Here is a 15962-nt window from a genome sequence, read left to right as displayed (position 1 = left end):
CCAGGAGCATCAGTGGTAGTTTCCCAGGCAAGTAGCCAGCCTCTGACTTTATGACTTAACAAGCCTCCTAGGGACCAGGCTGCACTGCATTTATCAGGACAACTATGTCAGCACTTTAACCTGAAGGGCTTAAGTGACCGAAGGGATGAAGAGTGATGTAAGCAGTTTCTGAAAAACTAGTTCCTTCAGGAATTTCAGTGTGAGTTTTTGGACATCTAGAAACCTTGTCTGAAAGTCACAGGGTCAGTGAGGGGCAATGTCTTCTTGCTTATTTTTCCAAGTCTACTTAGGCCTGCTGATTTATTCACTTAGATATTTATTGGTCTCCTATTATGTGTTAATTAGGATGTGAGTTTTAATGGGGATAAAAAGATGACTTGGACCCAGTACTTTCTTTCATGTAGCTTGTAGTCCAGTAGCAGAGAGAAGACGACATACTTACAAGGAACTGCAGTACAGGTGACTTGGGAGAAGGCCTTTTAAGAGAGGATTCAGATGCTACGGGGTGTGGGGGAAGAAAGGGTGAACGTCTGGCTAGAGGAATCAGGTATTTGAGCTTTGAAGGACTTTTACAGACAGAGATAGGGAAGAACTTTCCAGAAAGAAGAAATGGCCAAGCTAAAGACAGAGGTGAAACAGTGAGGGTGTGTTTAGTTTAGCTAGAGCAATAGTTCTCAAAGTGTGGCCTGGGATCCCTGAAGTCAAAACTATGTTTATAATACTGAGATGTTCTTTGTCTTTTTCACTCTCTTGCATGAGGGTTCAGTGGAGTTTTCTAGACACTACATGATGTGTAATGAGGTTATCACTCTGATGGCCAATGGAATGTGTACTTGTGTATTAAATTTTTCTCAGTTTTAATTTCAAATATAGTACATATTAATAGATAAAACTCATATAAACCAAAACTCTTTGGGGTCATTAATAATTTTTTAAAAAATTTTATTTATTTATTTTTGGCTGCATTGGGTCTTCATTGCTGCACACAGGCTTTCTGTAGTTGCAGCGAGCGGGGGCTACTCTTCGTTGTGGTGCGTGGGTTTCTCATTGTCGTGGCTTCTCTTGTTGTGGTTGTGTAGCACAGGCGCTAGGTGCGCGGGCTCAGTAGTTGTGGCTCTTGGGCTCTAGAGCGCAGGTTCAGTAGTTGTGGTGCACGGGCCTAGTTGCTGTGCAGCATGTGGGGTATTCCTGGGCCAGGGCTCGAACCCCTGTCCCCTGCATTGGCAGGTGGATTCTTAACCACTGCGCCACCAGGGAAGCCCCATCAATACTTTTTTTTTTGCGGTACACGGGCCTCTCACTGTTGTGGCCTCTCCCATTGCAGAGCACAGGCTCCGGACGCGCAGGCCCAGCGGCCATGGCTCATGGGCCCAGCCGCTCCGCGGCACGTGGGATCTTCCCGGACTGGGGCACGAACCCGTGTCCCCTGCATCGGCAGGCAGACTCTCAACCACTGCACCACTAGGGAAGCCCACCATCAATACTTTTTAAGATTGTTAAAGGAACTCTGAGACCAAAAAGTTTGAAAACGATTGCACCAGAGCATATAGTATGTTCAGAAGGAATGAGAGGGCTTCCCTGGTGGTGCAGTGGTTGAGAGTCCGCCTGGCGATGCAGGGGACACGGGTTCGCGCCCCGGTCCGGGAAGGTCCCACATGCTGCGGAGTGGCTGGGCCCGTGAGCCATGGCCGCTGAGCCTGCGTGTCTGGAGCCTGTGCTCCGCAGCGGGAGAGGCCACAACCGTGAGAGGCCCGCATACTGAAAAAACAAAAAAACAAAAACAAAACAGAAGGAATGAGAAATTTGGCTGCAAGGCTTTGGGTGTCAAGGTGAGGAATTTGGATATTATTTCCTAGGTGGAAGGGAGTTATTCCTTTGGGTTTGGCTTCCCTGAACTGAACTAGCAGATGTCACCCAGACATCAGAGCCAGACTGGGAAATTACTCTTCAGGCATGGGGCACCAGCATCTTAGCTTCTAAGAGCAACTTTCCTTATCAGTATATATAGGTCACAGTTTTAGCAATTGATTGTTTCCAGTGATTGGAGAAGGTCTGTACTTGTTTGTTGGCTTTAGTTTGTTGATTTTCTCTGTGATTTGACAATTAGTTAAAAGAATATCTTTAGGATATAGTTGTTTATTAAGGAAGAGTTGTCACTGGCTTATTTATTTGTCTAGACTGGTACCCAAACTTTCTCCTTCTCCACCCCGATACCCATTGAATTTGAAACAAAGATTCTTTTCTTTTTTTTTTTCCAGCCGCACTGTGCGGCTTGTGGGGGTCTTAGTTCCCGACCAGGGATGGAACTCATGCCCCCTGCAGTGGAAGCGCAGAGTCCTAACCACGGGACCACCAGGGAATTCCCCAAAGGTTCTTTTCTTTTGGGTAACCCATCTCATCTGCCCTGACAACTTTATTCTTTTCCAGAGCTTTCTTCTACTACTATTTTTTATTGTTTTCCTAGTCATCAAAGGGTACAGCTGATATAGGGAACTGTTGTACATATTCAGAGTATTAATTAGGGAAGGAAGAAATAGTTGTATTCATTTAAAATATTAGGAATTTTACAGCTTGGATTGTATATTGACTTATATTTTAGTAGGGCTTAATATTAATTTTTGATAACTTATTCTAGTGTGTAATACTTTGATTTCAAGCTTTTCTGTTACATTCCTTAGTGACTCCACCTTATCTTTCAAGGGATTTTATGTAAGCAAATGCTTTAGAGCACGGGTGGGCAGATTTTTTTCTGTAATGGGCCAGGTAGTAAATATTTCAGTCCTTTCCCTATTAGGTCTACTCAACTCTGCCTTCCTAGCTCCAAAGCAGCCACAAACGATATTCTTTTTAATTAAAAAATTTTTTTTTAAATTTATTTTTGGCCGCGTTGGGTCTTTGTTGCCACACACGGGCTTTCTCTAGTTGTGGTGAGCGGGGGGCTACTCTTCGTTACGGTGCGTGGACTTCTCATTGTGGTGGCTTCTCTGTTGCAGAGCACAGGCTCTAGGCACGCGGCTTCAGTAGTTGGAGCAGGCAGGCTCAGTAGTTGCAGCACGTGAGCCCTAGAGCATGCCGACTTTAGTAGTTGCAGCACGTGGGCTCAGTAGTTGCGGTGCGCGGGCTCTAAGGCACGTGGGGTCAGTACTTGTGGTGTACGGGCTTAGTTGCTCCATGGCATGTGGGATCTTCCCGGACCAGGGATCGAACCTGTGTCCCCTGCTTTGGTAGGCAGGTTCTTAACCACTTCGCCACCAGGGAAGTCCTCACAGACAATATTTAAATGGGTGGTTGTGGCTGTGTTTGGATAAAACTTTATTTATAAAAACAGGCAGCTGGCCCAGTGCCTGTAGTTTGTCAAACCTGCTTTTTAGAGGCAACTTGCTATTTGAAGAAACTCTTTTTAAGAAGTGAGTAATTCTTTTGAAAATGAGTAGTTTTCTCTTTAGTTTTCAGTGGTTTACTTTTAGATTTTGTATATTGGATGTTTTAAATTTTGAAATAATTTCAGACTTGCAGAAAAGTGGCAAAAATAGTGCAAAGAATTCCCATATACTCTTCACCCACATTCCGTAAATATTAACATTTTACCACATTTGCTGTATCATTTTCTCTCTTTTGCTCTACCTGTATGTGAATATAGTTATGCCTTTATTTATAGTTTTTGTATTTTATATATTTGTGATTATTATATTCTATTAAATATTGAATTTTCTTAAAGTAGTGTATAGTTTGATAGAACAGTGGCCTTTAGACTTAAAAAAAAACAACCTCTGTTAGTAAAAGGCTTTTGAGCAACCTGTGTGTGTGTGCGTGTGTGTGTGTGTGGCATTATGGTTATACATTTTAAATCAAAAGTTCTAATATTTTCTTCCTGTTCTCCAGTGGATCAAAAGAGCAGAACCCCTGATGTACCTCACTTGAACACCACTAGTTTAGAGAATAAACCCGGCAAACTTGTAAAGAAAGGTTTTTTTTTCTCTGTCAGAGCTTCAATGACTCTTTAAAACATTTCTAAATAACAGGTCAGAATGAAATGGTAGCTTCAAGCTTGAACAAGCTTGTCTGAGCCCATCCTAAGTCCTACCTGACTTCATATTACTCAACCAGTTGATTGATCATTGTCAAGTGAAATTTGTGGTGGCCAGAGCAGAAAGCGCTCAGCTGCCATTCCATTCCTTTTTCTTGTGTCATTTCCCCATCTATGGCTTTTTGTAGGAGGCTAACTGTGAGAGAGAAAGATCTTTCTTTGAGTTTCCTAGGAGTGGTGGTGATATTTACTCGTTATTTCTTTATTCAACACCAATTGGCGAAGTGTTTTTTTTTGCTGTACGCGGGCCTCGCACTGTTGTGGCCTCTCCCGCTGCGGAGCACAGGCTCCAGACGCGCAGGCTCAGCGGCCATGGCTCACGGGCCCAGCCGCTCCGCGGCATGTGGGATCTTCCCGGACCGGGGCACGAACCCGTGTCCCCTGCATCGGCAGGCGGACTCTCAACCACTGCGCCACCAGGGAAGCCCCTGGAGAAGTGTTTTTTAATCCCTCAGATAGTGTTTGTGTTGTAACTGTAGAGAACTTGATGTTTCATCAGTGATACGTGTATGGGGGTGCTATTCACAGTAATTGGCTCTCCTGATTTTGTGTATTAGCAGTTAACATGCCATATGTGTATGACTTGCTAGTCCACTGTATTGCCTGAGGAGCAAATGGTGCCAACAGATTCTAGTAAGTAGGCACAGGGGATATATATATGTTCCAAAAGAACCTCATCAGGGACTCCCCAGAGACAAAACTAAACATTTTGGTATAACTGTTTTAAGACGCCTTCCTAAGGTAAGAATTTAGGGTGGGAAGTAGAGTTTGCGGGATTATAAAATGGAATCATTAAAATTGAAATTGTCTAAACCAAGCTCTTCTGGTTCAAGAATCTCCTTCACAGCATCTCTAAAAAGTCATCTCATTTCTTTGAGTACTGTCACTGCCTTGGCAGAGTAGTGGGTAATATTGGCCTCCTAATTTGGCAGGGTCATTTTTCAGGCAGAAGTACTTAAGAAGGATATATGTTGGTCACTCTGGAGGGTGCCTCTTGTCAAAGGGCCTCTGCTTATTAAGCAGACATTTGGAGGGTAACACGACAGGGCTCAATGAAATTCAAGACTCATTCCAGAACCCGCTGGGATAGAAGAAGCTTCTGGGTGTTCCAGGGCAGTCAGCTGCTCTCAGATCTTGCTTCTGTTCTTCAGTTCCCGCCTAATTCCTATAGGACAAATTTATTAGTAGTGGATATATGATGGCCTAAATTGATACTCTTCTCAAAATTTCGCTTCTCTTCTTTCTCCAGTCTGTGTACCTCTCACTATCCCTTCCTCTCACAAATAGTCTGTATTTCAAGATTCAAAGACATGCCATTATTTTATGTGCTCCTATGAAAGAAAAAAATCCTGCCAGTTAAACTGCGTCACACAATTATAAAATGTATCCTAATTTCAGACACATTAAAACGTTGGGGGGGAAAGCGTGTCTTAGAATTGATGAAACACAGCATTTCTGCTGCTGTAAACTGGTATCATTGAAGATTCAGGTTTTCAACCAGAGAGAAGTTGTTTTATTGCTTTCTTCTCTTCCTCATTGGTTTCATTGTATTCACTCCCTTCAGTGGTAGGACTATTTAACTTGTCCTAAGTGTGGGGATTATAAGCCTTGTCTAGATCCAAAACATCACGTAACAGTTATTTTCCTGGGTGGGAAAGGTAGCAAGCCAGGTTGACAGGGCCTCTGTTGTATCTCTTTCCCAGGCTGTTAGGGAAAATGCTTCGGTGAGCCAGTCGCTGGGATAAAGTGACTGCACATGACTATACCTAAAGCCAGCTGGTTTTAATAAGAGTGAATTGAATTAACTCAATTGGAAAAGATTGGTAGCTGCTGTCCTTATCCTGCAGATCTGCTTTAAAGAAGAGTCCAGCAGGGAGCTGGAGACCTGCTCCTGGTAGAGCCAGGCAAAATGCTGCTGGAGAGGAACAACATGCATTTCTTTCTGAGTCCACTTCCTTTGAAACGTCTTCTATGGCAGGAGCTTGATTGGCTGCCAAGGCACATTTGAGTTGGGAAGCAGTGTGGCAGACATGGCAAACTGGGGGGCCCCGAGCCATGTTTGTCAGATGAGTTGGGAAGCAGTGTGGCAGACATGGCAAACTGGGGGGCCCCGAGCCATGTTTGTCAGATGTTTGTCAAACTGGCCCTTCCTGTACGAAAAGGAAAAAAATGTTTTAGCTAAAATGTAACAGGAGATTTCATGCAAAAGTCCAGCTTTTTGGCTTCCCTTAAATAAATGGGAAGATCCAGTGTTACTGGACCTGCATTCTAGTTGGGACTCACACTGGATACATGTACATAGTGGTTTGAAGCATTTTGGAGTTGACAGGCCTTCACTGGAGTCCTGGTGCTATCACTTGGTAGCTGTGTGCTGCAGTGCAAAACACTTAACTTCTAGGCCCATTGATCTCATGTATGTATAGTAATGCTCACCTTTCCAGGCTGTGGTGAGGTTTAAATAAAGAACTACATGTGAAGTGCTTAGTATTTGCCTGGCGCTAAAAAAGTGCTCAATAAAATATGTGTGTAACACATATGATCATTGAATTGACAGTTGGGCTAGATTATATAATTAGAGATTTTTATCAGTTGTTAAGAGAGCCGTAGGAGTACTCACAGAAAGGGTGTGGGCAGAGCAGAATGTGTAGAAGATAAGGGGCTGTGGATTAGGATGACATGCAGGAACTGAACACCAAGGTAAATGTTGGCACTACGTGATAGTCTCTTGGTATGCCTCATTTTCCTCTCCCATGTTGATCCCAACCTCCTGTTTGTCTACCGGAGGTACTGGAAATAGAAATAAGATCATGTCTCTACTGCACTGACAGAAGAGCAGTATTCACCATGATACAATGGCCATATCCAGTGTGGGAGCTCTGGAGCTCTTCATTTACTTATACCTCTAAGTGCTTATAGGAAGGGTGTGATCCCAGATAAGAGGTGTTAGCTAGCTGCAAAGGGGGATGTTATTTATCTCTCCCCCCATTTTTCCTTATGAATGACCTCTGAGTTGGTAATTGACAGGGATTATTGCCATTTTTTTAATCTCTGCTAGGAGGCTGCTGGAGTCTTCCCTCATTTCATTATCCCGTTATGATGGAGCAGGATCCAGAGAGCACCCAATTTACCCAGACCCAGCGAGGTAAGGCCGAAGTGAGAAATGGCACTAGGTGGGGGGGAGGGACTGCCCTTGGGGTTGCCAAGCTGTTGGAAGCCCCATTCTGTGCCTCTCTGGTCCTGGTGCTCTTTTACTCTTCAGTTACAGTTTTGAGACAGGTGGTTCAGGTGATTGGGAAGTATTACAGGTAAGTGAACAGAGCCTCTGGTGACAGAGGGTTATGACTGAGCCCTTGTCCTTTGGGGCTCATTTTTGTAAGTGGGACACTAGAGGAGGGACCTGAGGAGGTCATTGGCAGAGTCACAGGATATTTCTTTTCTGCTCATCAGAGAGGCTGTTGCCATTCAGATGGACAGCCAAAAGGGAAACAAAAGTTTTTTTATTAATAGGGAAATCACTTACAAATTAAAAGCAAACAATTCTCTCTCATTTGAGAGAAAATTTAGAACATCAAAAGGCGGAAATCAAGTTCATTCAGATGTTGAAGTTTTGGAGACTATATGACAGAAGAGATGACTGACAAAAGGGTAACTGAATAAAACAAGTTGACATATTATTAAAGTGCTTGCCTTACCCCCATTAGAAGACATTTGAAAAGTTCTTGAAGAGATAAAAAGAAAAAAAGAATTCAGATGAGTTTAAGGCCCACCTTTACCTTATACTGGTAACTCAGGACTGAGGATGGGGTGTTGAATTGATATATAACATTTATTTATAGTGAGCAGCCCTTTGGGGTTGTCACAGCAGGACTTAATAATTCTGTTAATGATCCGAAAGGGGGATAACCTGCACATTCTGTAGCAACAGCAGACCGCACATTGTGAGGCTTTGCCAAAAGAAGAGGGTAATTTATAACGGTGGGGTTGAAGTTAACACTGTAGGTCAGAAAAGACTAAATGAGCTTTGCTGTAGATTAAGAATTTCAAGTCCAAGGTTTTTGTTTCCAAGGTTATTGAGTGATTTTGTTGTTACTACAGTTATGTCATGATACTGAGCATTCTTTCTGAGATCCTCTGTTATCCTCTTACTTCCTTTTCCGTACCCCAGAAATGGCAGATCAGAGAACATGGGGATTGATGACTTTAAAACAGGTAGGCAACTTAGATGATGACTGAAACAAGGAAGTTTATGTTAGTCTCTAGTCATATTTGAAAGTAACAAGCCCTAAATAAGAGAAGGAAATATTTTGCATGAATCAAATTCTTTGAAACCCTGAGAGAACTTCTTGCTGTGAAACAGTTTCTTTTAGGACAGTAATGGGAATCTCATCCCCAGAATTTTTAACCTGACAAAGTTTAACGGTGACTCTTAAAGACCATTATTTGTCCTCCTTTCATGTAATAAATTTGTTATTTATTCCTACTCAGATCTCTTTATCACAGAAAGGCCAAACTTTGTGGTGGTGTTATTTTTACATTTTCCCTTTAAACACAAAAAAGGGTTTTTTGGAGGGGGAAGTATTCTTCCTTGAAGAAAACTTGAGGAGTTATTTAAAATATTCACTTGGAACACTTTTAGAGTTTGATAATTATCCACTCTTCAGTAGGAGGATGATTGTTACCTCATTACTGGTTGTTTAATTTCTTTTTCCTCTTAGATTTCACCCTGCATAATCTGTATAGGTCAAAGCCTTTATGAGACATGTCAGCATTCAGATCCTTAGCTTCCCTCTGGATATCTAAAAAGATGAGGCTATGATGTACTTGTACTTAATAATTGTGAATCCATTTTTCTTTACCATTGATGCACAGTTATGTAGTTTAGGGAATTCCTGTCCAACGGTGAAATTAAACAATTGAGGTTACCTAGTGCTGAATTTTTTTTTTTTTTTTTGCGGTATGTGGGCCTCTCACTGCTGTGGCCTCTCCCATTGCGGAGCACAGGCTCCGGACGCGCAGGCTCAGCGGCCATGGCTCACGGGCCCAGCCGCTCCGCGGCATGTGGGATCTTCCCAGACCGGGGCTCGAACCCGTGTCCCCTGCATCGGCAGGCGGACTCTCAACCACTGCGCCACCAGGGAAGCCCCCTAGTGCTGAATTTTTACCCCTACATAAAAGGACAATCTTTATTTATTATTGTCAGCATCAACATTATTTCTACCTCTATCACCGTAATATAATTTTTCCATTAGTTAAGGTAGGCTATCAACACAGTAATGAGTGTATTTATGGTCACTTTTCAAAATCTTTTCTAAAAAAAGAATCTTCATTCTCCTCTTAAAACTTTTTTTTAACATTCTTTTCTACTCTGACTGACTTGAGAATTTAACCAACAACAATTGATTTCTACTGGAAGATTTCTGTATATTTGGTAGCTATAGGAACAACTCAAGAGTATTGGCTTCTGTCTGTTGAAAATTTAGGGTTCTTGATTCATCCTTGCCAAATGCATGGGAACAGGTGCCCAAAGAGACAGTGAAAGTTCCACAAGTTGAAACTTCAAATCTTATTCTCTGATGATCTTGGCCAAGGCCTCTGTACGTCCCATGCCCACCTACTGTCTAAAGATAATTTGGATTCAGAGGTGCCAAATGCAGCATATTGTTCCATAACACAGACTTTTGAGTTCCAAAGATTGTCACCTGGCCTGCTTGGAAATTCTGCTTGATGGTTGGCCAGAAGGACACCACCTCTGATGACAGGCATTTCAGAGGCAGCCCTGTTTCGTGAGGCAGTTGACTGCAGGATCTCCTTTGGTCTGAGTGAGTAGATTTACCGAGGATTTACCTAGAGGCTTACTTTGTCCAGGGGTAATGAAAGGTCAGGCAGCAAGATGTTTGTACTTTTCCTACCATTTGGATGTAAGTATTTCCATTTCCATTCTCAATCAGTTTTTCCAGATTTCCATTAAAAAAAAAAGTTGCATGCTTTTTTTCCTTCTATATTCAAACATTATAGAAGTTAAGGTCCCTAGGAATCCTTATCAGGATTGTTATGTTTCATTTTTTTGTTCTAATTACAGAAATAAATATTTTTATATACATATTAGTATATACATACCATTCTTTAATTTTTCCCCCACTTAAAATTTTATTTTAGAGGGCTTTCATTGTGCATATATAGGGATATTCTTTTCAATTGTTATATAATGTTTCTTTGTATAGATGTAATTTATTTAATCTGTTGGTGGACATTTGGGGTGTTTCCCAGTTTTTCACTAGTGCCAGCATATATATATATCTCTTCGTATCCTGGTGTATTTCTGTAGGATAAAATTAATAGTGGAATTGTTGAATCAAAGTTGGCAGGTTTTAGGTCTTGGGCAGGTTTTAAGTCTTGGAATTTCTTAGTAATCCACTTAATATTATATATAAAACGTTTTTCTGTTACTGTTCTTCTCTCACTTTCTCAGTTCACAGCCTCAAATTATATGCGTTGTGAAAGATGGAGGAAAAACTTGAGAAAGAAGGGAATGTGCAAATTGTATAGGACAGTAGACATTTTCATGGAGTATGAAGACAGTGAACCATAGCTGGAAGAATATAGACCTTTTACTAATTTAAAGTAAATTAAGTCTTTTAAGACTAATTACTGAGAACAGCCATTGTAAGGGAGAAGAAGAGTGACTGTTGTCTTCTGTGTTGCTCAGTGCCCACGTAGCCTATGATGCTCTGTCATAAGAAATAGAAAAAAGCTGTTGTTTTCTTTTAGATTTTCTGTTCTCTTGAGTATATTTTACTCTCAGTCTCTATCCTGAATATTTTCTCAGTGTTAAAATATCTGGATAATCTGTAAAGGAGAGATAAGAAGTTCAAAGAAGTACACTTAAGGAGCTAGGACAAATCTGGAGCTACAAGTATTTGTTGGAGAAGAAAGGAGTCCTGGTGAAGGTGATGCCTGAAGATGCCTTCTTTAGTCATCTCGGGTTCACCATCTCTTGGCCTGTTTTCTCATCTATAAAATGAAAGAAGCTGTGGTCCCTTTCATTTCTTATATTTTGAATATGGATGATTAAGGAAAATCTGCGAATCTATATAAAGGGCACACCCTGAGAAGTTAAAAGAGGTCCCTTAAGAAACTAAAAGAAAGGTCCAGTGTTAAACTCTTGGAAGGGGCAGCTGTTGATCAGATGATGACTGATTAAACAGCTGTTTGCCTTATCTCAGAACAGAAACACTGGTGGTAGTCTGATAAGCATATTGTGCAGTACAAATCTCCTGGTGAGTTAAATGCCGTTTATTTTTCATGTCTCCAGAGTTCGCCTCAGCAGGGAGATGTGATGGGAGAGCTGGATTTACTATCTTTCACAGTATTCCCCACATTAGTGCTAGTTTGTGTTTGTTCATCTCTGTTTCTCTCAGATTATCTCCTGCTGCATACTATGCCCAGAGGATGATCCAGTATCTCTCACGGAGAGACAGTATCCGCCAGCGTTCTATGCGCTACCAACAGAACCGCCTCCGTTCTTCCACCACCTCCTCTTCCTCAGACAACCAGGGTCCATCAGTAGAGGGAACCGACTTGGAATTTGAGGACTTTGAGTAAGTATATATTCAACTTGCTTTCTTATCCCTCCTCCCGAGCTGTGAGTGCTTCCAAGTTGGCCACTGTCTGAGCAATAGTGGTTTGACATTCTTGCTTCAAACCCCTAAGTTATTATTTATGAGAAATAGGATGGGGTGAGGGACAGAGGGTTAAAATGCCCAGGGTGCTCCCACCTCTGGTAGTTGCATTGCTGATTCCCTGAAGCCTCTGGGAAGAGACAGCCCATTGGGCCCCAGGCCAGGCTGGGAGAAAATGGCCGCTGCTCTTTAGGCAACTTTTTAATTTCCCATTTGCATAAACAGTGACTGTGGAAGTGCTTCATGTGGACTGTCTTCATAACATCAGGGAGGCAGGAGGGTTGGTGTTTTTTCTCTTAAGCAGAGTAGATACAGAGATTAACAACAAAGACAATACTCGGATTTCCCTAGGAGACAGATTCTCTCAGTACCCTTAATCACACTGCTTCTCTGAGGTCCTACTCCCTTGTCCCTAAACGTTCTCAGTCTCCCTGTACCCCCAGTAAGGATCCTTTGGAAGTTGCCTGTCAGATTAATGTGGGGGTTGAGAGGTGATTCCTTGCTCTGCTAGTCTCTTTGAGCGGTCGACTGGGGTACGGGGGTGAGCTAAAGGAGCAGCGTCAGCCCCAGGCTCCAAGGTCAAGCTCCCCAATCTTCCTGCTGGGTTTTACATTCTCTGACCTGCTGCTCCTGACCTTTCTAGCCATGCATTGTGTTTCTTTCCATCTTGAAACTGAGCTTTCCTGGCTTGTACCAAATTGGACATTTGGCTCTTGCTTTGATTCCTATATTTTGATATTCTCAAAACATGCAGAATAAGAGGGAAGGGTGGTTAAACATTTTTCTTTCCCCATCTTTTTTGCTGGCAGTACTGGAATAGGACAGCCTGTCAGTCATCTTCCTTTTTTTTCCCCCTTCATCTTGACATAGCCTGGTCAGGTCTGGGATCTTAAGAGCTCCTGCCTCCCTTCCACCTTCCTCTTTCGTGAGCTGAATGAATAGTTCCCCAGGAGCCATCTTGCAGTGGAGCTTTATGAAGTGTTTGAGAAATATCTTTGTCAGAGAGGACCAAGAAGGTGGGAATACCCTTCGTACCAATTGACCTTCCCGATACAATCCTTAACCACACTGGCCAGTTGTGTACTGGGAAGCAGAAGGAACACTCAGTGGGAGGCTCATTCGTCTGAGGAAGATGTAAATGTGAAAGAAATGCAAGGTTGCCCTCAAACAGCTGTGCTGTGGCAAACGGAGCAGGGGTGGTGGGAGAAGGGCCCAGCTGCTCTGTGACTCTCAGATGTGTCCTTCTGCCTTAAGTCCCCGCTGGGGGAAGATGGATGTGGGCACAGCAGTGAAGGGAGAGTCTCCACTCCTTTAGCCAGGCAGACACCTGTAGGGAAATATGTTCCCCTGTAGAAATGATTATTTTTCCACCACCGGGGTCTATTCAGGGAAGCAGTTTCAACGCACAGTGCCAAGGCTGCTGGGACTTAGTGCTGCTGAAAAGCCTCGGTAATCCCGTGGAGCTCTGGGAGTCAGTGCAGATTGCATAGCCCTCTCTCCACGCATGTTTGGAAGGCTGTTATCTCTTCGCAGTGGTGAAACGTGGGGCTCATGCCTTTGAGCTGTATCTTGCCTCGTGACTTGTCCTTCACAGTGGAGTTCTGGGTTAGTTTAAAATGTTCTGTTCTCATCTTACCTTCTCTTTCTTCTGTTACCACCTCCTCCCTTTCCCCTTCCTTCCCCCTTGATTTTCCTGTGTCAGACTGCCTCCTCCCTGTGCTCCCCACAGCCCACCTGTGCTCTCGCCTCCCCCTGGCTTCAGCGCAGCCTGAATTTACATCCCCCTCTTCACCTTTCATGCACTGACTTACCATTGTATTGCTCCCTGGTTAGTAACAATGGGCTGGTTTCTCTAAAGCCCCTCCGAAAGTCCCTCCCCTTGGTGTTTGCCTTTCTTGTGGGGCTGAAGCAGACTATAAACTTGTTTTTAATAGCAACTGTGGATTAGTCACCTCAATATTAGCAGTCCAGGTCTTCTAGTGAAGCATGTTGCCGGCTGGTTGATGCTGAGTTACCGTCTGTTCATTCTTTCTCTGTCTCTTTCCCCGCCCTCCTCCCCCTACTGTAAACCGAGGGCTGCTTGTGGTTGTGCCTCTTCTCTTAATTTCTAGGTACTCTGAGGAGAGAGAAAGTGAGAAATTAGGGAATGTACCAGCCCATTTTAATTTCTCTGCCCGAATCCTTTTCCTCAGCTTTGATAACTAGAAAGAAAGTTACAGGCTTATACAGTCATAATTTATAGTTCTTTCAAGTACAGAGAAGCAGATTAAGTTAGATATGGCCTGGAATCCTAACACTTAGGGTACCATTAAGAGAGACTGTTCTTCTTCTGGGTTTCCTCACCTTCACAGCGCAGCATGGTCTTGCCTTTGCCACCCCACTCCAACCTCTTCACTCTCCTTCCATTTGCTAAGTCACAGATCATTTTGTCATTCTCTAGCTTGTCCCATCCAGGTGTATAGTGGCCTCAGAAAACAAAAGGGAGACATTACGCAGATCCCATCTTTTTTGGTTCTCTTTCATCATCCATTGAATGAAAGGTATCAGCTATCACATTTTTCATGTATACTAATTTATAACATACACAACATTTGTAGTATATATAAATATACTAATATACATATGTCTTTTAAAATCTTGTTTACTCCTTATAATAACCCAGTGAGATAGTTGTTCATTTCATTGTGTTTTTTAAAATAAGGATACAGAAGCTTGACCAAAGTCAGACATGTCTAAGATTAGAGATCAGGAGCAAGCATGTTTAGTGTCTGACTTTAGTGTCCTGCAGATTTAAAAACCTTTAAAAATGATGTACAACCATATTTGAGCCCTTGCTCCATGAGCTTGCTGTGCAGCAAGACTATCTAGATTTATCGCTAGGGAAGATAGGTTTGAAGGTTGGTCAACATCAGGTTAAACTGTCTATTCTTTTGTGGTCTGGATTAATGACCATCTTCCCAGGCAGGCATCTTCTCCTGTCATTTGTCTCTGTCTGCAGCAAGGATTGAGACTTCAGGGTCCCTGTGTTTATCAAAATGCACAAACAGGACATCCAGAAACCTGCCGTCAGGTGGTCTGTCCTGAAGCCCTCAGCATCTGTCTTTGCATAAAGATGTTCACAAGCAGGGTAAAGGTGTGGCTGCCCTGACCCTGCTGTCTGCCTCCTTCTGAGCTCAGACCACCTGCTAGAATGTAGACGGCAAATAAGCATAATGAAAACTCAAGTTTTTATTTTCACCATCCCTTTGGAAAGAGGGAGGGAGGCTTTTATGAAGCCCAGGTTGAGTGCTGTGTTCCCGTAGTTTCTAAGGCCAGCAAAAGAGGTGGTACCTGTGACTTTATGACTGTTGTTCAAGCTACCCTCACCCCCCCTCCTCATTTTATCTGTTATTCTAAATGTAATTATAATCCTAGAATCATCTCCAGTTCATCTTCTTGCCTCATTTTTTACCTGCTTTGCCTTCCAAGGCAAGGATACCCTGAGCTAATGACAGAACTGGAGAAGCTTCAGATTAGATCAGTCACAAATATCTCCAACACTGCGTAATTATATTCAACTTCTTTTTTTTTTTTTAAATTATTAATTTGGCTGCATCAGGTCTTAGTTGCGGCACGCGGGATCTTTCTTTGCAGTGCGCAGGCTCTTTGTTGCAGCACACAGGCTTTTCTCTAGTTGTGGTGTGTGGGCTCTTAGAGCGCGTGGGCTTAGCAGTTGCAGCGTGCAGGCTCTCTCGTGGTGTGTGGGCTCCAGAGAGTGCGGGCCTAGTTGCAGATCTTAGTTCCCCGACCAGAGATCGAACCCGTGTCCCCTGCATTGGAAAGCAGATTCTCAACCACTGGACCACCAGGGAAGTCCCTCAACTTCTTAAAAATTGTTGCCAGCACAGAGAGAACAAGTCCTTCATTCATAGTTGTGACACCGGTCTGTACTTGGGGAAAACGTCTCAGTGAGAATTCTAGTCTTTCAGCCTGGTCTTTCAGATGAAGTGTCTTGAAGTCAGTTACATTTGTTTTATTAACTCTTCTAATTTATCTCGTTGTATTTGGGTTCCTTTTACCCACAAATCCATATTGTGACCAAATATGCAAAACCGTTTCATTGTGAAATGAATGACAGTCATTTCTGGTTGCCCAAGATGGGTTCTGGTTCCTTAGTTTGGCATGATATGTTCTAGCAGTACCACATACACATGTGC

The 15962-nt window shown here is 42.9% G+C and overlaps 1 protein-coding gene across 5 annotated transcripts in view; it reads left to right on the top strand.

Annotated features, from left to right (window-relative positions):
* AMBRA1 (autophagy and beclin 1 regulator 1) overlaps positions 1-15962 on the top strand; it is a 175674-nt gene that overhangs the window by 52892 nt on the left and 106820 nt on the right. For 4 of the 5 annotated variants that reach the window (XM_082659585.1, XM_082659582.1, XM_082659581.1 and 1 more), the window contains 2 exons: positions 7143-7229; positions 11506-11685. In XM_082659585.1, coding sequence (XP_082515711.1) covers positions 7143-7229; positions 11506-11685 — 267 coding nt within the window. The remainder of the gene's footprint in view (positions 1-7142; positions 7230-11505; positions 11686-15962) is intronic. The other variant, XM_082659583.1, reaches the window with a different exon arrangement.

The sequence above is a fragment of the Grampus griseus genome (genome assembly GCF_964374135.1).
Source record: "Grampus griseus genome assembly, chromosome: 8".
NCBI classification, from domain to species: Eukaryota; Metazoa; Chordata; class Mammalia; order Artiodactyla; family Delphinidae; genus Grampus; species Grampus griseus.
This window is presented reverse-complemented; position numbering and strand designations above follow the sequence as displayed.